The following is a 24,903-nucleotide window of genomic DNA, read 5'->3' on the forward strand; positions in this document are numbered from 1 at the left end:
TAGGTTCTGTTATTATTGTGTCGTTTGTGTCCTCCAGGATTCTGGTTCACTGAATACATAGCCCTTCTTCTGACTGCCTAAAAGCTATAATAGATAATATGTACCTTTATTACTTTACTCGGTTAAAGGATAAACTTTATTATGCACAACTCTTCACCTCGTCACTTGTTGGTACGTATAATAATAATCACTTCGGAATATTCAATAGGAGATGATGACATATGCGTCCAACTGTTCATGCAAAATTATAAATTAGCATGTATGGATGTAGTGAAGTGAAATGATTGCGATGGATGACTTTGATTAAGACGGAGGAAGGAAATAATCTTATTAAAATTATGGATGATTCGTCACATCCTATGTACGTTACACATGGTATGAAGTGATTAAATCAGGCATTTTTAGCTTGGTAGATATGTTCTTGGAAATTTTGCGTTTTATTTTGATAATGGCTGTGCAAACTGTGGTGAGATGTTTGCCTTGTTATTGAGGCTTTAGGGGAATGAATAATATGATATGCGGCATGAACCCCTTTGAGTAACGTTACCTTAACGAGGCAAGGTTCGTTTACCTTAAAACTTCCTAAAAACGAGGTTCAGGGTTAGATAGGATCATGAATTGAAAAGGTGTTTCACAAAAATAAGTGTTGTTTAGCTTGTTGCAGGTGGTTCTCTTCGTTTTATGGTTATTTGAGAAGGATGAGAAGTATTTATATATTTACTTCTAATGGATTTTATGGCTAAATGGAGACATTAAATTATTCCAAAATTTAGTAAAATTGCTGAAAAAATATGAGACATGTAATGCACGAAACAAAATAAGATTACAGTGGAATGAAAGGGAATTGTGAGACGGGGAAAGTGAGTCATTTGGCAACAAAAGTACAAAACAGGTGATTTTTGCACTGTTGACTGTGTCACACAGTTAAATTTCGTTATTTGTTATTTTTTTGTAAATTCTGTAAAACTGATCATATTTTGAAATGCCAATTTACGAAGGAATTGGTATCATTAACGAGAAATATCCCGTGGTTTTGGAAATTGGGAGATACTTGACAAAGTAAATGGGTTTTGTTTTGAAATTAATAATTAACTTTATGTGATCGATTATTCATAAATCTGCCTAATAAATGCATATAAGAAATGTTTAATTGATATGTTCATCCGTTTCTCTGATAGGGCTGGATTTGCAGGAGAATCGAGTCCAAGATGTGTCATACCTTCAAAGATAAAGACAAAAGACGCGGCCGGCTCCCGTCGCCTATCGGATTTCAAAGATTCGGCAGACCTGTATCAAATGCTGGTGGAATTTTTGCACCACTTATATTGCAAGTAATTAAGATACGCATAATAACTATGCTTTTATTTGAGTTTCATGATACGATTAAGTTGCACGTCAATTGTTTTCCTAGATATCTTCTAGTAACTCCGAAAGATCGCAAAGTTGTTGTTGTGGAATCTCTTTTCGCTACAACCATTTGGCGACAGACCTTAGCTAAGGTGCTGTATTTACATTACGAAGTTCTCACCGTTCTCTGGATTCCAAGCCCAATAGCTTCCGTAAGCAGTACGAATCAGGACACTGCACTCATCGTAGACTTTGGATCGGAGGAAGTTCAAATTATTCCCGTCTTTAAAGGAGTGACCATTCTATGTGGGGTCGTGTGCCATGAACTGGGTGCAGATACTTTCGACAAGTAATAATAAATAATTTCCCTAATAGAATACATATATGATGATATATGACAAGTTAATGAACAGTGCTTCTTACATAATTTGTTTAATTTTCAAGGGAATTAAAATCTATTTTGATGGACAATTGCTTGAATAATTCCAACAAAGAAGAGTTGGACCGCTGCCTCACCCCCGCAAAAGTAGAAGACATCAGAGTTCGATGCTGTGTAGTGACCAGTTCGTCAAGAGCTGCACAGATTCAGCGACCTGAGGATATCACACTCACTAAATTTAAGCCTTTCCTTTACGAATTAGATGGACAAAACTTTCTCCAGTTTCATGGAATCGCTAGAGAAAAACCTTCTGAAGTTTGGTTTAAAAATGACGACCGAGATGGAATCTCCATCCCTTTAATGATTCTTCAAGTTCTGTCCATATGCCCTGTCGATACGAGGAAACCTTTGGCAGCAAATATCCTCATCACCGGTGGGACAGGAATGCTTCCCGGACTGCGGGGTCGACTTTTAAAGGAATTAAAGACATTGACAGCCAATTCGGCCGACACATTGATGAACGACCCAGTATTGCAAGAAAGATTCGCAAACGGAAATTACGAGTTTAAAATGTATGATCCTCCCGTGAAGCCAAATTGTATGGCATGGCTTGGAGGCACTCTATATGGGGCGACAGAGGCGTTGGGTCTTCGTGGTATAAATAAGGAATTCTTCTTAAAACATGGGCTCATTCCTGATTGGTGCGACCTGCAATTCGACATGGTGAACGCGAATGGAAGTCCTGTCATCAGTAGAGGATGACAGCATTATTTATTACATAGGTAATTAAATATATAATAGCATTTTCTAATTTCACAATATAATTTATTTCTGTTGATGGCAATGATAATAAATAAATAAGTTTAAACAAGCATAAATGAAGAGGCAAAAATCGTTGATGCACAAGTTAAAAATAGCTAAAGTCTAGTGTTATCAGACTTCGCTTGTTTTCGGTTTTGGTATGTCGATAGAGGCGGATTTATCAAGTCGTGCCTCCTGATGATGACTAGATGATATGATTGATGAGATTGAAGACGATGTGGACGTTTGTATTTGTGGATTGAAATTAATAACTTCCTCATCTTCATCGTCTTCGTCATCTTGTTGAGATTTCTCTTTGCGCTGCGCTGTGGCTGCGACTATTGAATAATATCAAGAGAATTACATGGATCCTTAGAAATTTCGCAAAAATGCTTATCTCATGAGTGACTTACGTTCATAAGGTTCTGGATATTGTTGAGATATTTTAGCCTTAATGTTTCTAATTCTTCTGAAAATGTTATCAATGTCTTTCTTCATTTCTTGCAGCATGGCCGTGTGTTTCTTAAAATCTCTGGAATAATATCAAATTAAAATTCAAGTCTTATCTATATGTACAGTCGATACAAGGATTTGGACAATTTCAAACACCTGGACGCATTTTGGAGCCTCGAAGCGGACAATTGATTACAATTTATCAACATTTCGTTCGTCTTCTCAAATCTTTGGAGCCTTTATTAAACAGAACATATCGTAATTATAGTGCAAATGTAATCATTTTTAAAGATTTACTACAGAATTTAAGAAATCTTACATGTATTTCTGGGACCTAATTATGGTTTCAGTGTCTTGTTGATTCACCATCCCAGCTAAACCTTGAACAAATACTTCAGGGGCTGTATAGTTTTGAAAACATTCTACATTTGGACTCGCTCCCGTGTCGCTGCGACTGTGTTGGGGGGAATTTTCTTCCATGATTTGATGATTAGTGATGGGTATTCTGTTTCTACTTTTATATAAGACAGTAAGGGTAGTTATATAACATGATTCACTTTTTTAATTACAAGCAAAACTTTAATTTCATCTACATTGTTGATGTACATGAAACAACATTTCTGTACCAAATGATTTCCCATGTTATTTACTTCCCGACTTTCGTTATTAGAGTTCGCTCGTTGAAACTTTCCCTTGTTGAACGTGTGACAACGTGTAACGATATACGAATAGAGATTTGCAGATGCGTCCTAAGAGCTACTTGCAAAATTTATTTTCTTATATGCAAAATTATTTGACAATTAAATATCATGGGGCACTGCGCCATAGAAACGGTGTCAATTACTTGTGTACGGTTAGTATTTTGTGAATTTTATGGTATGGTTTTATCAAACTCTACTGATTCCATTTGAATAATGGCCTAAATTCTTTAGTTGAGTAAACGAAAATCTGTGAAATCAACAATACTAATTCAATATTACTTACTGTTAATACCTGCAGGATGCAACTTTAAAATTCGGGTACAAGTTACTATATAAATAAGACATTACATTATTAGTAATGGCGGACAAGAAACCAAAAAAAGATAAGAAAGATGAAAAACCTCCCGAGAAGAAAGACGAGAAACCTGCCGAAAAGAAAGATGATACGCCAGGGGACCAAAAAGGTCCGCCAGAAGCAGGGCGCAGGATGACAGTTCTTATTGGTCAAGATGGAACTGGGATCTCTCTTGTTCCAATGCCTGCCCCCTCCTCAGATCTTAGTATACTTTCCAAAAATGTCCCCGGTGGGGGTGCCATACCGGCCGTCATTCGTGCTCCAGGAATGGAAGGAGAAGGGATGGCCTTGCAGCTCGAAGAAGCAGAGGTTCTTCCGTATGAAAGCGTTTTCGAATGGGTCAGAGTGCTAATGAATTTATGGATTAATGGATTTATGCTTTTTTAAATTGTACACAATAAACGTCCGATAATTGTTGCAGGACATTCAAGATCCTGTCGGGTACTACGCAGAGGATGAAAAATATGCAGCTCTGCTCAAAGTGGTAATAAAAATGGCACTGATTAGTAAATTCGTGGGGAAGTATACATATGAACATTTCTTCAATTTCGAATCGTTGAACTTTTTGGTTGGTATTTATAGTTTGAAAAAGACGAAGTCAAAGTAGCCGTTTTAGATGGGATGTGGCGTGACAGAATTAAATACCAAGTTCTTAGAAGATTTACATGGCCTCCACCACTCTTTGTTAGTCTTTTCTGTCTTTGTATTTGCACACTTTTTTTTAATTCAAATTTATTTTGGTAATTCTTGCATATTTCTTTGCAGCTTAAGCAAATTTTCTTCACGAGAGGATATTATGAAGACTACGAACCGAGACCTACAGTAAATATTCAGTGGTTACATTTGCAAAGAGATGCAAAACGGCAAAAACAGGAAGCGAAAAGTGCAGTAAAATTAATTATTTATAGAAATACTTCATTAATTATATTCACTAATTAAACTCCGTTTCAAGTTACTTGAGTTCCCCGCCTTGAGTACATTAGCCGAATGAACCGAATTATCCTATTATTTTATTTTATAAATATTAGCCGGTTCATTCGGCTAATGTACTCAAGGCGGGGAACTCAAGTAACTTGAAACGGAGTTTAAGTACTTTATTGTTACAAAATTTTTAGTGAGAAGGGCAGGAGAGAATCGATATAATTTACAAATGGCTTTCGACAATTCGCTTGGTCCAAAGGCATCCTTGTCTGAATTTGATGAGAGTATTTACAATCGCAATTTGTGAGATGTTCAACTCAACTACACATTCATTGCACACATATATTTCAATATAAATTTCTGGCATTTACCTAATACTTAATTAATTATTTGTATTTTCAGACTGGTTATAAGAGGTTTATCACGTGATACTGACCCGGCGCTGCTAAGGAAGATGTTTCCTAAAGGTCACGTTGTTCTCCTTGATGACGGAATGTAAGAGAAGTCATAAATAATGTCAAACTCTGATTGATAAATCTACATGTATTTTCAGGGGTGGTCTCAAGGCCGAAGTTGAATTCAAAAATTTGGATGATGCCAGAGCTGGGTATAGAACAGGCATGAGTTCGAATATCAATGGTCATCGTTTGAACATACTCCCGAAACGATGGCCTAGACCTTCCCTGTCTGATTTTGACCCTGTCGTTTATAATCGTGAAATGTAAGATCATGAGAGCTTTATAACATTGTTTTAATTTTTAAAGAAAATTATGTACATATGTTGCTTAATTACTTTGACCTGTTTTCATTTCTAGCCTTGTTATCCGCGGCTTAGAAAAGGATGTACCAATAGAATTACTCAAAGAAATGTTTCCTAAGGCGAAGATTGTCATGAAGGATAATGGAACGTACGTTAAGATATCAACTGTAGAACCTGTACAAAAAGTTTAAAAACATAAACTGGCATAAAATAAATTGCATTTTTTTAGAGGTGGGCAAACTGCAGAAATGACATTTGACAATGAAGACGATTCGAGTGAAGCGTATCTGAAAGCTATCTCCTCCAAGATCAAGGGATACACAATTAACATTCTTCCAATTGAGCGAAGTGAGAATAGTTACAGAAATATGTGCAATGTGCAAAAAATGTATTTGCTATTTATTTAAACACAGAACCACACCCTAAGGATTCGTTGTCTCAATTTGATCCAGTGATATACAATCGTGAAATGTGAGACGTCTGAAACAATTAATGTCTTAAACCTCTATATTTGCAAATTTATTACCAATTTATTACCAAAAATTTATTACCATTTTCCATTGTTTATTACTTCTAGCTTGATAATCAAAAACATGCCCAAAACAACAGACTTGGAGAAGATCAAGAAAATGTTTCCAAATGGCACAGTCACTGCGAAGGACAATGGAAAGTATGCATGGCATTATGTTTGTTTAAAGCAATTAAACCATATACGAACCTTAAAAACACTGAATGCTATATTCTTCAGGGGTGGATTTGATATTGAAATTGCTTTCAAAAGCTATGACGATTCGGCAGCTGCATATAAGAAAGCTTTGAATGAAAAGATTGATGGAAAACCGTTCTATATTCGTCCAATACAATGGGGTAAGATTCCATATTGCAGAGTTACATATATGTAAATATTCACGTAAATCGAGAAAAAATTTAGTGCAAACTTTAAACGTTATCTTCAATTCTTTAGAGGGAGAATACGGGCCTGGAGCTGGAGGCAAGGGTGACGATCTCAGCAAGTTCAAGAAACCAGCCAAGGTTGATTAGTTTCTCTTTACATTAATTTCTTAAAAATAAAATTCTATTTATACATAATAAGGATGACATTTTTAACATGACATGTTAATAGCCTCCACCACCTCCTGTCATTACTGGTCAGAAAAAGTCCCTGTCCGAATTTGATCCATTAGTCTACAATCGTCAAATGTAAGATTGGCTATTCTTGAAGTATTTGTTGCATTATGAAAATCCGACTCAATCGTTCATGTTGATTTATTTATTTTAGATTAAACATTAAGGGTAATCATCACATATTATGACGTTTATCAAATTGTTATTTCATATAAAAATGTTTCATAATTTGTAAAATACAATTTTCGTCTCTTATTTATAGGTCTCTCAAAGGACACACCGCAATCATTGCTTGACCAAATGTTCCCAACTGGCATTGTGACCATGAAAGATGACGGAAAGTAAGTGTTTGACACTACATTTACTTTGTAAAAGTCACTAGTTTCAAAAGTTGTTACATAATATTTTAGGGGTGGTCTTGAGGCTGAAATTGAGTTTCAAAGTGAAGACGATTCTAGAGCTGCGTTTAGGCACGCATTAAAATCCAAGATCAAGGGGCAGGCAATAAATATCCTTCCAATCATGCGACGTAAAAATGTCACCATGATTCTTGCGTATTTAATTAGTTCACGAAATGCATTCAGAATATTTTTTGACTAGTTCCTGGATCTGGACAAGACGATATTGATCGAGGAGATGTCATTTACGCTAACCCTTACATGATTAAATCCGTACGTTATGTATCACATATACATAATCACAGAAAGGAATAATTTTGATCTACAAAAATTTTGATTTTCCTACAGAAAATTCAAGCTCATCCTCTCCGTTCTAAAGATCCGCCCAAGGGCGTTAAACCTAAAAGTAATTAATTAAATGTATAATGGTAAAGTTTGTCAAATTATTATACACAACTTTTTGTACAATTCCTTTAGCCACCAAGAAACTGAATGAATATGATCCCATCGACTACGACTACCTAAAGTACGCAATTCTTTGTGGAATTAAAGCTTGAAATTTTAACCCGTTTATGCTTACATAGATTGGACGTTCATGGAATTCCTCCTGGCACGAAAAAAGAGGATATCAAAAAGATTTTCCCTAGAGCCAGCGAAATTAAGAGTTTGGATCCGGATGTTCGGTATATATAAATTATTTGAATTGAATGTTTGACCTATTTATATACAGTTATTAATGATTTATGACCTTCTTAAGGTATCCTGGAAAATTGAATGCAGTCGTTATTTTTAAAACCCGAGAGGATGCCATGTACTCATACATTGATAATCATGAACAAATAATCAACGGAGGAGTAAAGAGAAAATCCAACTTGTCAACTTACAATTTACCTGTATCAAATATATATTTTGATTTTTTATAGGAAATGGATATTATTCCTCAAAGAAAAGGTACGAAACCTAGGCTAACCTACAAGATAAAAGTTTTCAAACAAAAAATCATACAATTATATTTTATTAGATGGAAAACCTGAGCCGCTTAAAGGGAAAGGTGGAAAACCTATTCCGGTAGCGGCACCGGCACCGGTACCTTCTGCAGGTATGTACATTTCTATATTATTCCATACACTGATAGAATGGTGACTTCCGTGTTGTGATAGATTTTGTGACGACAATTTTTCCCATTATTTTATTATAGTTGCTGACAAAAAGCCGGATAAGCCAAAGGGTATAATTATAGTTAGTTGAAATACATCACACATGTAGTTAATTTTTATGCAAATTCTTGTAGTGGCGAAGGCATTGACGTCGTATAATCCTTTAGACTTTGACTACCTCAAGTAAAAATATGATGTTTTATATCTATTATGATTATAGAAATTAGTTTGAGATGAATGAAATTAAAATAATTTCGTATGTACCTTTCAGCTTGGATGTGTCAAATATTGCTGCTGGTACTACAAAAGATCAAGTACAAAAGATGTTCAAGACTGGAAAAATTATCAAATTTGAGCCAAATCCTGTGTACGTTAAATATTTTTGTCTTCTGATTGAAATAATATATAACAGTGTTTAATTTATTCTTTCATGGTAGGAATCCAAAAATGATGATCGCCGTAGTTAGCTTTGAAACACGGGAAGATGCTATTGAGGATTATAAGAACGCGATTGATAAACCCTTAAACGGTCTCGAAATTGACATCGTCCCACAAAAGCTTTCGGAAGATGCAAAGAAGAAGAAAAAGAAAGAAAAGGCACCAAAACAAGAAGAACCTGCCTCAACGACTGAGGTTATTGAAGAAGTCTCCTATGAAGTCGTTAAGAAGCCCAAGAAAGAGAAAAAGGCGAGAAAGTCAAAGGCAACGACAGTAGCCACTGAAGAACCATCCGTCGAAGTGGTGGAAGAAGTGACATATGAGGTCGTGAAGAAACCCAAGAAAGAGAAAAAGGAAAAGAAATAAAACCAACTAAATTAAAATCACTTTTTTGTTTCTTGGAGATTTTTAAAAAATAAAGTAGTGCTAGAATCTATTGTCCTTTTAAAGTCGGCAATTTTAATACACAAATCGTCGCTCAATTTCATAATACATACTTAAGCAACATGCCGCCTACCCCAATGGAAGTTGTGGTCAGTTAAATATTTATGTATATATGTAGCTCACAACAAAATCTATTACGTATATACATACATATTCCTTTTAATTTACAGGGTCATGAATTCGTGATCATACTTGGTATGGCTGTGTGGACATTAACAGCTAACATTTTCATCAAATATTTTAATCTTCCCGAAGTTGTATGTGCCTTACAAATAAAATCGCATATTTAACCTTTACTACATATTTATTAAAACATGCACTTATATCATCTTGTATATATGTAAGGTACCTATGAATCTTATCTATTCTTTCACTGCAACCCTTCCAACCCTTGCTAAGGGATTACACGTCGCCCAATTCACCTGGCTCAATCACGGCGTAAGAAAAGATCTGCGATATCAGTTTTTACTTACGAAACTTAATTACGTAATGGTCAAAAAATTTTCATACCATCTCCACCACGCAGATTCGAATCATGTCAGACCTTGGAATCATGGCGATCGGTATTTTTGCTTATGACACAATGTTCTGGTTATACGGAATTGACTACAAACTGGGTCAAGATCCCACCACGCTGATTCGGAGGTCAGCGCAGTTTTCCTTCTGGACGAAAATCTTCATGGTTTGTCTTATCTACATCTCGCACCTCACACTACTCGGAAGTTGGCGTTTGGGTTGGAATGCAGTCTGTGTCCCTTTCGTCTTCCTGTTCAATACGGTCGTCGATCTCCTATTCCCACCCCCACAAAATCCACCCCCTTAAATAAGTTGACTGATTTATTAGTGTCAGAATATTGTACTTGACTATAAAATAAACGGTTGTATTTCATGCAATGAGGACAAAAATTCTGGGTGGAGGGCATTGATCTTTTTTTTCTTTTTGCAGTAATTTTTCACATTTTCGCTTTCTCAATATTAGTAGCGAAACTGAGTTGCGAATAAAACTAGCAATTCGGCGAACATTAAATAGTATCAGTTATTTAGTTAGTTAATTCCGATTTCGTTGCATTATTTCGGGTTCTTGATTTACCATGAGGTGGAGTTTTATGGTAAAACGACAACGTTATTTTTTAACATCAATACTTACCTGGTTATTAAATGATAACCTTTTAACTCGTATATGCAGAAGATTTTTGCTGCAATACATGCACTATTTCTAATATTTTTGCTGTACAAATTCGGAGAAACCTTGAGTGGTAAGGATGACATTGAGCTTGTGGGATTTGTTAAAAAGGAACGTACCATGAAGACGCCCAATCCATACCGAAATAGGATTCATAAAAAAAGGAGCAAACCTGAACAATCGTTGGAAGCGCCGCTACCTGTCCCTCTACCTCCATTAGAATTGGATTCGATGAGATCATCCATTCAGGATTCGAATTATTCAAGGCTTGAAGGACAAGTTGTGAAGAGAATGGACGAAGCAGAAAATAACAGGAGCATCGAACATCAAGAAAACGACGACGTTCCTCCTCCTCTTCAAATTGAAGGGACACGATTCGTCCTGTACAATCGTCACGTTTGCAATAATGGAACAAAAGTTGCGATCGCCAATAGTTCTGCCCCCTTTCCCGTCTTGCTTGTTCTCGTTCATAGTCGCCGAGAGAACTTTTTGAGGAGAGAAGCCATTCGGAATACGTATGGGAGTTTATACACTTATAAAAATTGGGACATCAGGGTTATCTTTCTTATTGGGAAAGGGAAGAAGAAAAAGTCGAGTGCAAATAAGGATGCGACTACTCAAGTCCGATTGGCGTGGGAATTTGATATATTTGGAGACATTATAATGGGTATTCAAAAGACTAATTGTGGAATTTATCGATTTTTAAGTATTGATTGTTTAATATATGTATATAGGTGTATTTGTTGAATCGCCTGCAAACTATTCTGTATCTACTACTTACAAACACGTCATGGGAGTGAGATGGGTCATGGAGTATTGTTCTAGGGCAAAGTACATTGCTAAAGTTAACGATGATCATTTCATCAACACATTGGAAATCATAGACGGTACAATCCCCACCATGAAGGAGCAGAAAGTCAGCTTCTTCTGTAATGTTTTATTCGGATCGTTGGACGAGACTGTTGATGATGATGGGAAAATTGGAAGTACCAAAATACCTGGAAAGTTATTGCAATATTGTTCTGGAGAAGCATACCTAGCAGACTTCCAGACGCTAAAAAGCATTTATGGCATGATCCCGACCGTTCCGTTTTACAAGCAAGAAAGAGATGACCTGTTCGTTACTGGAAGATTACGGCAAGCTTTTCTACAAAGATCAACCTCTTCAACTTTATTACGACAAGACTCGCCAACTGATGACCTCAAAATACTGAATAATATGCATCAGCAAAATGAGAAAGAAGAACCATGTTTTTACGTAGCTAATTCTTTCCTCAAAATGGAGAAAATGCCGTTTCAAAGATTGATTAAGAGTTCAGAAGTGAAGCGTTTCTGGTGCTTGTGGTGGAACGTTATGAACAACAAAGGAATATTAACGGCTGATTTAGAAAGGAGATTTGTCTGGACAGCTATGGCCCAGTAACGCTTATGTATTTAAGTATTTGCCTCTATTAAACATAATCACATGAATAGTTTTATATTTAAGTCGAATACCGTAACATTTCATTCTTGATCATGTCCAATATTATTTTACTTTCGATAATATATACGTAAAAGTCTTCTTGAGGCTTCCTTACCTGCACATAAATATCCACAACACCTGCTATATTATAAGTAGCGTGTCATTGTTTATCACGACATGACAGCCTAATTTATTATCAGATAAATTATTAATCAATCATTCTAATTTCTGTAATCACTTTCAATCCAGAATTTTAAACCTTTACACATGCATTCAATAAAAAAAATGTCATCGTCATTTTGCCAAGTCCATTTATGCATGTTAATTCTCTCTTTTCTGGACAAACGCTGTTCATCTGATAGTAATAATACAGAGATGACTGCATATTAAGTTGTTGACGCACATATTCCTGTATTAAATTAGATATGTAGTATTTAGTACTTGCTATTCAGCCTGTTGTTGTGTGTCCACTCCTCGAAATAGATTAGATTAGTGGAAAAATTTTGCTTGCGTTATTTGGACGGACAATGGTTGATGCGGTTTTGTAACTGTGTGGGTTGTCCAGGTGTGGTTTCACTTCATTATTTATGTGACACGAGCCCTAATTTCACTTCAGTATAGGTCCGGTTCTATCTTCTGTCTGGTTGTCTCGAAATGGGTCTCTTAAACTTGGGTCTTTTGACCCTGGCGAGCTTTGCAACCTGCCAGTTTACAGATATTAGCTTAGAACCTACAATTTTTGAAAGCACCATGTAAGATTTTTTTTTAATTTGTAGTTTCATAAAGTATGAATTTCATGAATGTAAGAAAATTGACATTAATTTTTGGTACAGATTACCTCAACACGAGAATGGAACCCTGCTACCTCGATATTTTGCGTCCGTGGGTAATGGTCACATTAGCACGACCGTTAACACCGATACAGTTTATTTGAATGGTTTATACAATGGCGAAAGGTATCATAATATAGCTTTTAATTATCGTAATAATTTTATGACACGTTGATTTTTTTAGGGGAGAAAGTCACCGAGCAAGAATTCCATCACGAAACAACATTCGGGCATATCCACCCACGGACGAAGGTTCAGTCACTGAACGACTTTTTGGGCTTAATGTGGCGGAAGGTGAGGTCAAAAAAATATTAGTCATGATTTTAAACAACCTTAACTATGTTATTTTTTATCTGGTGGCAGGATTTTTCTATGAAAAATACAACGTGAAAGGCTACACTGTGAGTATTTTAACCAATTGAGTATGTACATGACTGACATAATATTCAAATTATAATATTGTCGTATGTTATTTTACTTTTTAAGGTAGAGCATCGAACTTTTGCCCATCGGTATTTTACCCGAGTTATCATGTCCATGTTTTTGCTCAAGGCGACAGCTTCAGCAGGTAAAATAGATACTACAACAATGCCATATTACGAATTGTCACTGCACATGTATATCGATTTTTGGAACATTTTGATTAGACCCTGCTGGCGTTACCATTGCATTCGAATCTAATCCGGGTGATCCAAGCGCTGATATCACTTTCCAACCGGAAATGCCTTTTGAAAGTAATCATACTTTAGGAGCAGTGTCTCAATGTGGAGAAACGCGAATTCGCGAAGATGTCAATTATCCTCAAAGTACCGGCGTTTGCGTTGTACACGATACTGTAAGATTTCGATTTGATCAATGTTGGAAAGACAAATTTACTTGACTCATGTCACTAATTATCTATGCAGCTCCCCATTTCCGTAACTCTTACACCAAGCAGCAACCTTACATTATACTACCTGGCATCTTATGACTTTACCTTGGAAGAAGCTGGTTCTGATTTTAACGATGGTGAAATTTTAAAAAATTTAAAAAGTCTATTGATCCGTATCATAAAATGGTCTATACTATTAATTTTTCATCCAGCTCTTAAATACGCATTTGACGACGGGGGCGGTGATCTTTTTGTACTACACTCGGCCGCTTGGAGATCTGTATGGACGGATGGGAAGATCGAAGTTGATGGAAATCTCGAATTGTCCAAAATTATTAATGGATGCCTTTACTACATTCTATCTGCTCTACCCGTCTCCACAGTCCCGAACATTGTCCAACGTCAATTTTATGGTCTAAGCCCTGGAGGCTTGGCCTATGGCGACTATCTGATGGACTATCAAGGCCATTCGTTTTGGGATACGGAAACTTGGATGTTTCCTTCCATTCTGTATTTATATCCCAGGGCAGCTGAACAAATGCTGAATTATCGTCTCTCTGTTATCGCCGCTGCTCGAGACCTTGCCAATCAAACGGGATATGCGGGAGCTCGTTATCCTTGGGAGGGAGCAGTCACTGGGCGGGAAGTGACGCCGGATTGCTGTGTCGATACTCGCGAATTGCAAGTAATATAAGAGGGCGAAAAATAAGTAGTTTTTACCATTTTGTATGCAAATGCAATATAAATATATGTTTGTATGCGCTTGTAGATCCACATAACTGCAGATATTGCATATGCAGTCCGACAATATATTGCGACGACTAGAGACATGAACTGGTTACGACAAACGAAACCTGGCTATATTGCCAATGGCTGTACTATGATTCGTGAAATGGCAGAATTCTACACCACGAGGGCCGAATTTAACACAACTACACGACTACATGATATTAACGGTTAGAGTTTTTGTCGTAAAGTTGGTGATTTTTAAATGTGATTGATGACCTACAATATTATTTCTTCAATCCACAGGAGTTATGCCTCCAGATGAAGATAACAGACCTGTAAATAATAACCCCTATACAAACATTGGTGCTGGATATTCCATCTTTTTTGCCAAGTTTGTTATTACAGATATTAATGTTTTTAAACACAACTTAATTTGATGGTTTTAATTAACTTTAATGTTATCATGAGCAGATATGCAGAATGCCTGTGCGCTGGTGATATGACTCAAGTACCTCAAGCATGGGTGGACTTGGCTTCGTCAATAAAACTTTTATACGACGAAGAACTCGACTACCACCCAGAGTTCGAAGGATATGTACTCGGCACACCAATCAAGCAGGCTGACGTAGCTTTAATAGGGTTTCCCCAACAATATGAAATGGCCGCATCCACAAGAAGAAATGATTTGACCATTTATGAAAATGCTACGAGACCTGACGGTCCAGCCATGACCTGGGCAATGCACACGATAGGATTCCTAGACTTGAATGATGTGACTAAAGCCGCAGAATTGTTTGACAAAAGTTTCAGGAATTATATTCGAGAACCTTTCAAGGTACACATCTTAATGCATACATGACATTTAGACGAGTAGATAGCACAGTTATGGATTAAACAATGTTCCTAAATTTCCAGGTTTGGACTGAAGCACAACCCCCAACTCTAGGTGCCATTAATTTTATCACTGGGATGGGAGGTTTTCTACAAGGAGTCATTTCCGGTTATGGTGGTTATCGTCTTCACCCTGAAAAAATTGTTTTTCAACGTCCCAGGGTCCCACCAAATTCAGAAGAGTTGAGAATTAAAGGTTGCACAAGTTTCTCATTGTTGAGTTAACGTAAATATGTATACTGAATATCTATTTTATTTCCGAATTAATAGGTTTGGACTACTTATCTAATTCATTCGACTTGACCGTGCGCAACACCTCATTTACTCTGACGATGGTCCGAAGCAACATTAATTTCCCTTTGAACGTGGAACATGACGGAGTTATTTATCCGTTCCGTAAGTGACATAATGAATTACGTGTGTACTATTTGTGCATCAAATTATACACATACCTACTTTCTATGTATACAGAGGAGAACGGCGTATCACTCGGATTTGGAACAACTCAATTCACCAGCGTTTCAATGTACACCATTCGCCAAACTAACTGTCCCCTTCCCCTGGATAAAATTGGCACACCTCTTCCATAACTTGATCCATGAACTTTATTACATTTATGTCAAATTAATGAGTGACTAAAAAATAAAGGAAAAACATTTAATCAGGAGAATCATTCCTATTTGTATTGTATTATTCTTACAAATCATCTCTTCGTAACACCAGCGTCGCAATGACTAGGACAGAAATGTGTATCAAAATTTCTTGAATTAGGCTCAATCTACTTCTACTACTACGAAATCCTCCGCTAAGACATACACTATCCATGCACTTTTCGCTGTGACACATCTTATCCGAAGAACATGGATGACCACCAGCTCCAATACCTACATACATTCACACATGATCAAATAAATTAATAATGTAACCAGCGATTTTTGTGTGTTCAATTTCTGGTATTTTGTATGTACACGAGATTGCCTTTTCACTCCATAAAAGCTCGATCCCATGCCAAACGATGCATTGACAAGTGTCATTCCTACATTCGAGAGATTTCCCATAAATGTTGTAGCAGTGCCTGTCGACGCCTTTAAAAAAATGAACAACCCATAAAATAAATTCAAGAAATCATTCATCATCTCAAAAGATATTTAATTACTGCATTCGGCCCCATAAAATTTTTCCGGTTTCGACGCATCAATTGGTTTGTCGGAGTGTCGTTTATGGGCTTCTGGAAATTCATAGTCACTAAAGTGTTCTTTGTACTGAAATTCTCTGACGTCCGCGTAATCATTGGGATCTGTATCTGAATCTTCTCTAAGTTCTCGTAAATTTGCGCCTTCTATGGATGGTTTCGCCATGGTCAATAATATCAGCATCATTAACAGAATTTCTTTCGTCTTTGTGTATCGTCCTCTTCTTCTAAAATGTGATGGGTCAACTCCTATCAGCATCATTTATTAATCCAGGAAGAGTACGTGTTCCAAAATTGAAGCCAAGGGGATTGAGCCATTTGGCATCTCATGGGATTAGCATTAGTTATTAATCAGCTACAGTAAAAGTGGGATTATAGCTTAGCTAACTGAAATCTAACAAAAATGACAAAGTGCTGAATTCTGTAAGCCAGATTTGGACATATCCGAAGATAATAAATGTCTATGAAATTGCAGTGCAGTCATAACTACTCAGCTTTCACATAATGGATATCTATGGATTAGCATGAATACTTGATCTTTGTCAAAGTGCTTTCTCCGCATTATTGTACTGACTCTCAATCTATACATAAATATCAGTCAGGCACGTGGCTAAGTGGCCCGGTTGACGAAATATTAATGCATTTCAATTAAAAATGATTGATTAATGGCATCATTTTTTTCATAATTGAGTTCACAAGTTCAAACACCCTGTTTCCTTGAACGACGTGCATGCATAATAATAGATGAGTTGCTGTACAAATAGAATTCTAAATTTGACCCGGTATAGACAGATACCATCGTAAACCGTGTTGTTTGTTTCCCACTTTACAATTTGTCCCCTCGTGAATTTGTTATCATTATTCAGTCATTTGCAGTTCGACATGCAATACAAAGTGTGGTGACGAGGATAGTTAGTTAGAACTTTTTAGAGGTACATATTGTATGAGCGACCTACTAAAAAAGTCATGGCGTTCTATTTATAGAAGTCGAAACACGAATGTATATGTTTCTATGATGCTATTAAAACACGGCAGCCGCAACGACGACCAACGACTATGCGAACTTAGTACTGAAAAAAAAGTGTTGGCTCAAACTTCTTACTTATTTCATTCAACGGCTGGCAAATTTATAACGTGCTTTGCCTTGGTCGCAGAGACCTAAGTACGAGGGAGCAGAATCACCCAATCCATCCATCAAAGTGGATGTCACTTGTTTGGGCTGAAAGTGGTTTTCTAAAGTTTGTCGAGCAATAATCCGACGACTTAATTTCCCATAAAGCTGCCTTGTATAATAAGTGACTCATAACAAGACATACATTCTCATGCGAATTGTGTAAAGTGAAAGCAACTCATGTCAGTCACATGGTCGATTGTAAAAACCCAGTAGGAAGATAAGGATCAAAGTATAGTATTACATACACAGTGTGGCAATAATAATTGCGGAAATCAGCACACACAGCACTGACCATTCATTCAGAATTCTTGAGTCGACCTAATCAGTCAATCGTGCGGACGTCATTATATTGTCGAGTTTCTTCTAGAATTGCTCAAGCAGGAACCAGTATTGGACATACGATGCAAGCAAAACGCAACTTCTTACGACTGGGCTACGCAAGAGAAAGCTGCTGCTGGGACAAAGTAAAGCAACGAATGCGATAGTTGCAGATTGGACGCCAGCGGAGAAAGTAGAGTATAACGAGGAGTCGTAGTACTTAAATTAGAATTTTATTACCCGACACGTAATCACATTAAGTGTACCTGATCAAACTTTTCTACTGTTTTACATAAATTTATTGGTTAAGAGATTTGTGATACTTTATTAGAGAAAGTGTTTAACGGGGCATTTTGAAATTCCTTCGAAAACCAAGTACCTTTAACTACGCGTATACCTGATTAATCCATTATGATGAAGGATCCAGTCTGGGACTCTTTGATAACTCATCATAATCTTGAAGCCAATCATAAACGGGTCGGATCCGACAATACAAATTACTTGATAGATATCGAAGCCAGTGCCAATGAGGCAATACGAGACGCCAACGCTGCAACTAGCTGTGCGACCAGTCCTGATTCAGAGTCACGTTCTTCCAGTGAGACTTCGAACAAGGATTCCGACCTTGGGGGCAACCTCATCGTACCCAACAGTTTCATGGACAATGCTTACTCCTCAAAGTGAGTTGATTAATTATTGCCATTTTTTTGCAACTATTTAATTCTTAGATTTTGCAGAAACAAGAAGCCCTACACGAAACGACTAGTTCGGAAATCGGGCGGCGTTTGTGTCAAAATTGTCAACGTGGAAGACCGAGGGGAGCGATATGTTGGAGACTTTTTCACAACCTTGGGTATGTATGTCAGCCTTGAAAATTTCCCTCGCGAATATCGCCTATAGTCAATTTATTGCGCCGATATTTGGAAATGTTGCGATATATTTAGGCACGTAGAAATTATATTTCACGAATAAATTATTTAAAGGTCATCATCGTCATCATCATAATTGGACGATCGCATGTTTCGCAAGATGTTATACATTTGTCAAAAGTCTCATTCCGTCAGGGGCAGGTGTGGCGTATAAAATATCCACGAATAGCGGTGTGGACTTTGGAATAATTGCTTATTAAACTGCGATATTGACGCAATATAAAAGCTACTTTATCCTTATGCAAATATATAGCCGAACTAAGTGATGTCATTGGCATTGAATTCGATGGTTGATTCATGCATATAATGTAATGAAATAATCAATCAATCAATTACCGAATATTTAATTTATGTATGTAGGCGATCAATACGGACGTGTAGCTAGCGGATAGTTGATAGATACGTATCCATAATGCCAATAAACTTAATAATACTTTTCACCAGTTCGACATGCGTGTGCAAGTTCAAGGTTCAATTCTTGTCAGGCGACGGTAACACTATTTGAAATTGTCCAACCGTGGATAAGCTAGAAAACTTTTAAGTAATTCATAACTTGTGTAAATATTTAATATATTTACTTACACGCAATAAATTTATTCGCCTTATGCACACAATTTATGTACGTATCGATTCACTTATGTAGGTATTTATTTTATGTGTTTCAGTTGATGTCAAATGGAGATGGACGCTCACTTATTTTACCATCAGCTATGTCTTATCCTGGTTTCGTAAGTGGTCGCAAATAAATTATCCTTTTATTTAGTCATGTATGGCATTCTTTAGGGCTACGTGCGTAATTTTACAAGAATTCTCCTCACTTATCGCGAAGATATGGTGTCGTTTTGACCAACTATTATGAAAACAAAGTGTTCATGTCTTCCTGGGTTTTTTTTCCTTCCTGTTGATAATTCATTTATTGATTTACATTCGCCTGCCAATTACTCTACCACCTCTCATTCAGTCGGTATGGGAGGGAGGGGAAAGTTATCCCATTAATTTATGAGCGTGGGCTACCTCAACCATTTCCTATATTTGTAATCCCATTATCGTAAATCGATGTCGGAATTCGATACCTATGACATTGTCTGCAAAAAACCCGAGCTTTCCTATGCATTGTCTTAATTTCTGCCTGCAATAGGTATTTAGATACTTAAGATGTTGGTTTTAACTCGACAATTGATTGTCTTACAGTATTTGCATTGATATGGTGGGTTATCGTAAGGTAAGAAGTGATGAAATTGGGAAGGAGGAATTGAACATAGTTAGATTTTTGGTATATATTTGCAGAGGTCACGGGGATATGGACCACTTTGAGGAAGAAGGATGGAAGCCGTGTGTCGTGGGGGTGGCATCATTCTCCTCCATTTTTCTTTTCTCGTTGGAAACTCAGCATACAATCGGCTATGGTATTAACTAACTTAAAATTTCACACTCTTATTCGTCATAATCTAATCTACGTGTCTTGCAGGATACCACCGGATGAGTGACGAGTGTATGGAAGCAATTATTCTTCTGGTTGTGCAATCCATAATTGGCGTCATAATTGAAAGTCTAACTGTGGGTGTGTTTATCGTCAAGTTATCAAGTGAGTAGATTTATTGAATACTTAAAGTAGAGAAAATTTCATGTCCAATTACTTATTGCAGGGTCTAAAAAACGAGCACAAACCGTCGTGTTTAGCAAGTTTGCAGTCATTTGCCAAAAGGAAAAAGGATTGGCACTCATGTTTCGGGTAGCGGATGTTGGAAAGGTGCCACAATGGAGACCTTGCATTTTTTACGTTCTCAATTAAATACATAATTAAAATTATCCAATTATAATATGTAGAGCATGCTCCTCGAAGCACATATCAGAGCTCAATTAATTTCAAAGACGGTAGGAAAATCGGGCAAAGTGATTTTGTGTCAGCAATCCATTACGGTATGTCGGGTTTTGATTCATATCCAAATTTCCAAAGTTATAAATCATAGCAATGAAACATGTTCTGTATGTACGTAATTTGTAATCAGTTGGAAGCTGACGATCAAGATGAGGATCGTCTCCTATTGTTCTGGCCGACAACAATCTCTCACGATATTGACGAGGAGAGTCCAATGTACTTTTATTTATTACTATTTTTGTGAACAAAAGTAACTAGTTAGAGTGTTTATTTGTTAAATTATGCATTGGGACACGTGGGTCAGGTTGGGCGTTCTTAATATTCCGGCGATGGATGGCCAACTCCTTATTCAGTTTAGCCCTCTCCGGTCCCCAAGCCGTCACTTTGTTCTCTAATTTGACAACTTTTTCTTCAAGCATTTTAATCTTAGCTGCTTGTTCTACATTCTCACCCGGTACTTCCCCCAGTTGTATCTTCAGATCCTTGTTTTCTTGTATGAGGGCGAGATTATGCATTACCAAATCTGAATCTTCGTTTTCTTTGGCAAGGTATGGTTTCTTGGATGGGATGCTGACAAGATCATCTAGAACGACGACGTTTGGTTTCTTTTTTTGAGAAAATCCTCCACAATGTAGCAATGAGTTCTTTTGTTGGATGGCACTGGAAGTGACAGTCGCAGGGGCATTGGAGGTGGTGAGGTGACTGTTTGGAAATAAAAAATCCATTTATTTTTAAAAAAAACCAAAACGTAAAAGTTACAGAAAACATGTTACTCACCTCTTTTTATGCGAACCTTGAAGATTAGTTGTGGTTGGGGGCGCAGGGGAACCAATTTTGTGCTTGGCTTCAATGTGGCTTTTCAAACCCCTGGGGTATTTAAATGTTGACAAACACACGGTACACACATAATTCCTCTCACCAGTATGTTTTGCTGCATGTCTGCAAAATCAAAAACAATGTTTCGTTAGATTAGCATGCATTGTCTTCCATTCAATACTATGTTTAATTTAACTTACATCTTAAGTTCACTTGGTCTTTCACACTGAAATTGGCAATTATCCTCATAACACTTGTATTTCATAGTCCCAGGTTGTGTAATTTTTTTTATCTTTGGGGTTACCCGAACAATTAATTCTTCCTCCTCTTTCTCCTTATCCATGTCCGCCTCAACAACAAGATTTGCAACCCTGGAGCTAGGAAACGTTCAAATTACCATTTTGACGGTGCATAAATATTAGAAAAATGCAAATATTTGTAACTTACTCGATTATATTGTTTAAACGCGAACCAATATTTCTAAGAATATGCGTGCAGTTGACATTCATTATGCTACCAGCTAACTCGTCCTTTCTTTTTCGGTGTTGCTTGAGCTGGATGATATCATACGGCAACAAACCAAAAATTGGAAATTCGACGTAGTCCTCTCGTTCAACAGTCAACGTAGGATCAATATCATCGCTGTAACACAAACATAAATACTTTTTTAACACGACATTAGGCAGTAATACGAATTGTTAGACATATATTTATATGTAATTCTTACAGTAGAGAGCATCCACCAGTTACTTTGTATGCATTGACAATAGCATTGTTTGATGCCCTAGCCGTATCTCGGAATTGAGTTTCACCGTAAGTTATATCCCTAATTCTGCGGTGACAGTCCTTCCAGAGTAATGCATACAGTTTGGAAATCTGTATCTTTTGTCCTATAAAGAGAAAGATGTGAAGGGTTAGTTATAATGAAAAATTTACAAACATATGTATTGATTATAATGATTTTCATTACCTTTCACAATATCGTCCTTCTTAACTTCGATGCCAACTTTCTCTCCAGTTGTACTATCCGTTCCCACAGTAAAAAGGAAGTCACCGGGACTGACATCTGATAAATTCAGATCTCCGTTTGATTGAGCCTTGAATGAAATAGAAACATTTTTGAGAATTTCCTTATCATTTACAAACTGCCCATGATAAAAGTATTAATAATGTCAAACAAATACTCACGGTTGCGTAAACCCTTTTCATTGGTCGTAAACCACCCCCTCGAACCACGACCATCGCCTCCACATCCATCAACACCACCTTCTTTTTTTTATCTGAAATATTCAAAATATAATTAATTTAGTTGCAGAATTAGTACTTTCCTCCACACCTTACCTCCACCTTCCCCCTCTCCTCCAACCTGCTCCTTTGTAATCTCCTCCCACCCACTCCCCTCCCGAAATCTAAACATTTTTATTCTGTAGAGAATTAATTAATTTTCAAGACAAAAATAAAAACGTCCATCTATTTGATGAGTAGGGTGAGACCAAACCAGTTTTAGCGCTGGTTAAAGAGTATAGGGGTGTTTTGAGATGTTCTGATTATATACAGGTACTCGATGAATCCTCAGCACTTTAAGAAAAGTTGCGACTCTCAATTCGAAATAGTCGTAGTGTTGGAGGGCATCGTGGAATCGACTGGAATGACGACGCAAGCTCGGACAAGTTATCTGCCATCAGGTTCGTTGAATAGTTATCAAAAAATATTAAATATTTAGATTGTCCCTGTAAAAAGTAATACTTTTCCTCAAGAAATCTTATGGGGCCACAAGTACATCGACTTGCTACACGAAGGCGTGAAATATACTGCAAATATGGAATTTTTTCACACGACCTTTCCACTTCCGGAAATGTCTGCTCATTCAGCCAAAGAATTGAAGGAAATGGAGGAAACCGAGTCTGAGATCGTGGACGATCAGCAGCATTGACATTTGTTACCTGTTGTAAAAAAGAATTGTATTTTGTTACACGAAAGAGAACGACGAGCTGAATGTTGGCAATAAAAATGAGTCGGATATTTTTGTAATGATGTCGAATCGTATTTACATTTAATTCATATTACAATGGACCATATAACGTCTGGATTATTACGCACATTAATTACAACACAACATGACACAATAACTGCGTTTCACACAATGCATCGGGTCAGCAGTCTTACATATAAAAACCCAAGCTGACCGATACAAAATTAATTTGCATACATTCACTAACAACTCGGCTGCGTGTTGTTGGTTGGATAAAAATAATAATTTTACAATTTTACAATGGGCTGCCAGACACATTCCAAGTAATGTGTACACAGTTAGTTGAATATCATGGGCACAGCTCATGGCTCCTCGATCAAGATTGAATTTTTATTGCATTTCAAAGTCTAATAGCCCGATATCGTCATCGTTGGTTGTTACCAAGTGAAATTGGATCTTGGTTTACATTCCATTCCTGGACTCAGATACATACAACCATTAAGATTGAACCCTTGGTCAGCATTTTTCTTTGCAACATTAATAATTATTATTTTTGCTATCTATCTTGCTCATTATGTGTGTATACAAGACTTGCTTTCGGTCTGTTGTAAAAAAAAATGTGGCATGTGCAGCAGCAAAGTTAAATGTAGGAGGCAAAGAGAGATTAATTTAAAGGAGAATCGTATCGATATCTATTATTCTACTTTCGTAATTCTTTGCATGATAACCATCCCCAAATATTTAAAGGTTTTTCCATCTTCCATTCGAATTCGAATCACGAACGCTCATCAATCTGTCTGGAGTTGGTCTAACAATGAGCATCATTTTAAACCAGCCTTGATGAGATTAGACGTAATTCTACCCGCAGGCTGACACAATAAGGTGGGTTAACTTTTAAAAAGTTATCCACTGATATCGTTTGTTTTGTGGTGGAATTATTTATGACATGCACGCATCGCATTGGAAATGCAACAGGATGTCTGAGCTCGAAATAGACGACTATCAATCTGGAACGAGAAATGATGGATTACAAGCTAATCATACATACAGTATCGATAAGCGTGTGTGTAATGTAAAAAAATCTTGTCAGGTTTATACCAGAAGTTGAATGTAGACGAATGCATCCACTTTTAAAGTTAAAATTATCATCATCATGGAAAATATGCACATGGAAATAAATTACTTGTGCATTTGACTCCTTTCTTATCACCACCACCTTTGAAGATAATTAAACATAATTCTCTCTCTAATTACTACTGACTGTGCTGCTGAGTTAAGGAGGATGAGCTCAGAAAATTGTATCACGTTCAAATTTCTTGCTATGTTGAAAAGTTGAAATGTGCTCCTGCTGCTGCCTGCAGCCAAAATGAGCTCCTGT

General features: G+C 36.9%; 7 protein-coding genes across 9 annotated transcripts; 5 read left to right on the forward strand and 2 right to left on the reverse strand.

Moving 5' to 3' along the window:
- The first annotated feature begins 898 nt into the window (after nucleotides 1–898).
- Nucleotides 899–2,598, forward strand: LOC110848844 (actin-related protein 10). The gene is made up of 4 exons (XM_022096174.2): nucleotides 899–1,059; nucleotides 1,179–1,331; nucleotides 1,412–1,696; nucleotides 1,792–2,598. Exons 1-4 carry the CDS (start codon nucleotides 983–985, stop codon nucleotides 2,486–2,488), a joined length of 1,212 nt encoding a protein of 403 aa, XP_021951866.1. The 5' UTR covers nucleotides 899–982; the 3' UTR covers nucleotides 2,489–2,598.
- LOC110848845 (kxDL motif-containing protein CG10681) lies at nucleotides 2,530–3,629 on the reverse strand. The gene is made up of 4 exons (XM_022096178.2): nucleotides 3,300–3,629; nucleotides 3,137–3,217; nucleotides 2,941–3,059; nucleotides 2,530–2,865 (listed from the first exon to the last, which is right to left on the reverse strand). Exons 1-4 carry the CDS (start codon nucleotides 3,458–3,460, stop codon nucleotides 2,660–2,662), a joined length of 567 nt encoding a protein of 188 aa, XP_021951870.1. The 5' UTR covers nucleotides 3,461–3,629; the 3' UTR covers nucleotides 2,530–2,659.
- On the forward strand, nucleotides 3,344–9,575 carry LOC110848684. The gene is made up of 30 exons (XM_022095953.2): nucleotides 3,344–3,480; nucleotides 3,980–4,375; nucleotides 4,458–4,520; nucleotides 4,619–4,720; nucleotides 4,802–4,919; nucleotides 5,152–5,260; nucleotides 5,360–5,452; nucleotides 5,511–5,678; nucleotides 5,773–5,865; nucleotides 5,947–6,065; nucleotides 6,131–6,188; nucleotides 6,295–6,387; nucleotides 6,466–6,584; nucleotides 6,682–6,749; nucleotides 6,841–6,917; nucleotides 6,997–7,010; nucleotides 7,105–7,183; nucleotides 7,253–7,371; nucleotides 7,443–7,513; nucleotides 7,589–7,646; nucleotides 7,718–7,766; nucleotides 7,825–7,923; nucleotides 7,998–8,094; nucleotides 8,164–8,191; nucleotides 8,262–8,339; nucleotides 8,439–8,468; nucleotides 8,532–8,580; nucleotides 8,669–8,764; nucleotides 8,835–9,368; nucleotides 9,450–9,575. The coding sequence occupies exons 2-29, from the start codon at nucleotides 4,040–4,042 to the stop codon at nucleotides 9,199–9,201; spliced, it is 2,850 nt and encodes a 949-aa protein (XP_021951645.2). The 5' UTR covers nucleotides 3,344–3,480; nucleotides 3,980–4,039; the 3' UTR covers nucleotides 9,202–9,368; nucleotides 9,450–9,575.
- Nucleotides 9,576–10,998: 1,423 nt separating this feature from the next.
- LOC118435365 lies at nucleotides 10,999–12,483 on the forward strand. The gene is made up of 2 exons (XM_035851349.1): nucleotides 10,999–11,129; nucleotides 11,197–12,483. Exons 1-2 carry the CDS (start codon nucleotides 11,126–11,128, stop codon nucleotides 11,883–11,885), a joined length of 693 nt encoding a protein of 230 aa, XP_035707242.1. The 5' UTR covers nucleotides 10,999–11,125; the 3' UTR covers nucleotides 11,886–12,483.
- Nucleotides 12,484–12,513: 30 nt separating this feature from the next.
- LOC110848403 (protein-glucosylgalactosylhydroxylysine glucosidase) lies at nucleotides 12,514–15,915 on the forward strand. Its single transcript, XM_022095612.2, has 14 exons — nucleotides 12,514–12,676; nucleotides 12,758–12,880; nucleotides 12,939–13,048; nucleotides 13,118–13,155; nucleotides 13,241–13,322; nucleotides 13,402–13,589; nucleotides 13,660–13,762; nucleotides 13,838–14,310; nucleotides 14,395–14,581; nucleotides 14,658–14,745; nucleotides 14,826–15,189; nucleotides 15,270–15,441; nucleotides 15,516–15,641; nucleotides 15,717–15,915. The coding sequence occupies exons 1-14, from the start codon at nucleotides 12,579–12,581 to the stop codon at nucleotides 15,833–15,835; spliced, it is 2,271 nt and encodes a 756-aa protein (XP_021951304.1). The 5' UTR covers nucleotides 12,514–12,578; the 3' UTR covers nucleotides 15,836–15,915.
- Nucleotides 15,916–17,534: 1,619 nt separating this feature from the next.
- Nucleotides 17,535–23,584, forward strand: LOC110848614 (G protein-activated inward rectifier potassium channel 3). Its single transcript, XM_022095869.2, has 11 exons — nucleotides 17,535–18,609; nucleotides 18,667–18,782; nucleotides 19,524–19,586; nucleotides 20,050–20,080; nucleotides 20,146–20,264; nucleotides 20,327–20,443; nucleotides 20,505–20,608; nucleotides 20,686–20,778; nucleotides 20,868–20,953; nucleotides 23,111–23,238; nucleotides 23,311–23,584. Exons 1-11 carry the CDS (start codon nucleotides 18,341–18,343, stop codon nucleotides 23,484–23,486), a joined length of 1,302 nt encoding a protein of 433 aa, XP_021951561.1. The 5' UTR covers nucleotides 17,535–18,340; the 3' UTR covers nucleotides 23,487–23,584.
- Nucleotides 20,939–22,985, reverse strand: LOC110848613. Of its 3 annotated transcripts, none has more exons than XM_022095867.2 (9): nucleotides 22,895–22,985; nucleotides 22,742–22,833; nucleotides 22,524–22,650; nucleotides 22,281–22,443; nucleotides 22,001–22,195; nucleotides 21,858–21,930; nucleotides 21,754–21,779; nucleotides 21,515–21,676; nucleotides 20,939–21,439 (listed from the first exon to the last, which is right to left on the reverse strand). In XM_022095867.2, the coding sequence occupies exons 1-9, from the start codon at nucleotides 22,968–22,970 to the stop codon at nucleotides 20,992–20,994; spliced, it is 1,362 nt and encodes a 453-aa protein (XP_021951559.1). In that variant the 5' UTR covers nucleotides 22,971–22,985; the 3' UTR covers nucleotides 20,939–20,991. The 3 variants fall into 3 exon arrangements, with proteins under 3 accessions (XP_021951559.1, XP_035706715.1, XP_021951558.1); XM_035850822.1 differs by having other exon boundaries at nucleotides 20,939–21,128; nucleotides 21,189–21,439; nucleotides 21,754–21,930; XM_022095866.2 differs by having other exon boundaries at nucleotides 21,754–21,930.
- Nucleotides 23,585–24,903: the final 1,319 nt, after the last annotated feature.

Source organism: Folsomia candida, unplaced genomic scaffold, assembly GCF_002217175.1.
Source record: "Folsomia candida strain VU population unplaced genomic scaffold, ASM221717v1 Fcan01_Sc004, whole genome shotgun sequence".
NCBI lineage: Eukaryota > Metazoa > Arthropoda > Collembola > Entomobryomorpha > Isotomidae > Folsomia > Folsomia candida.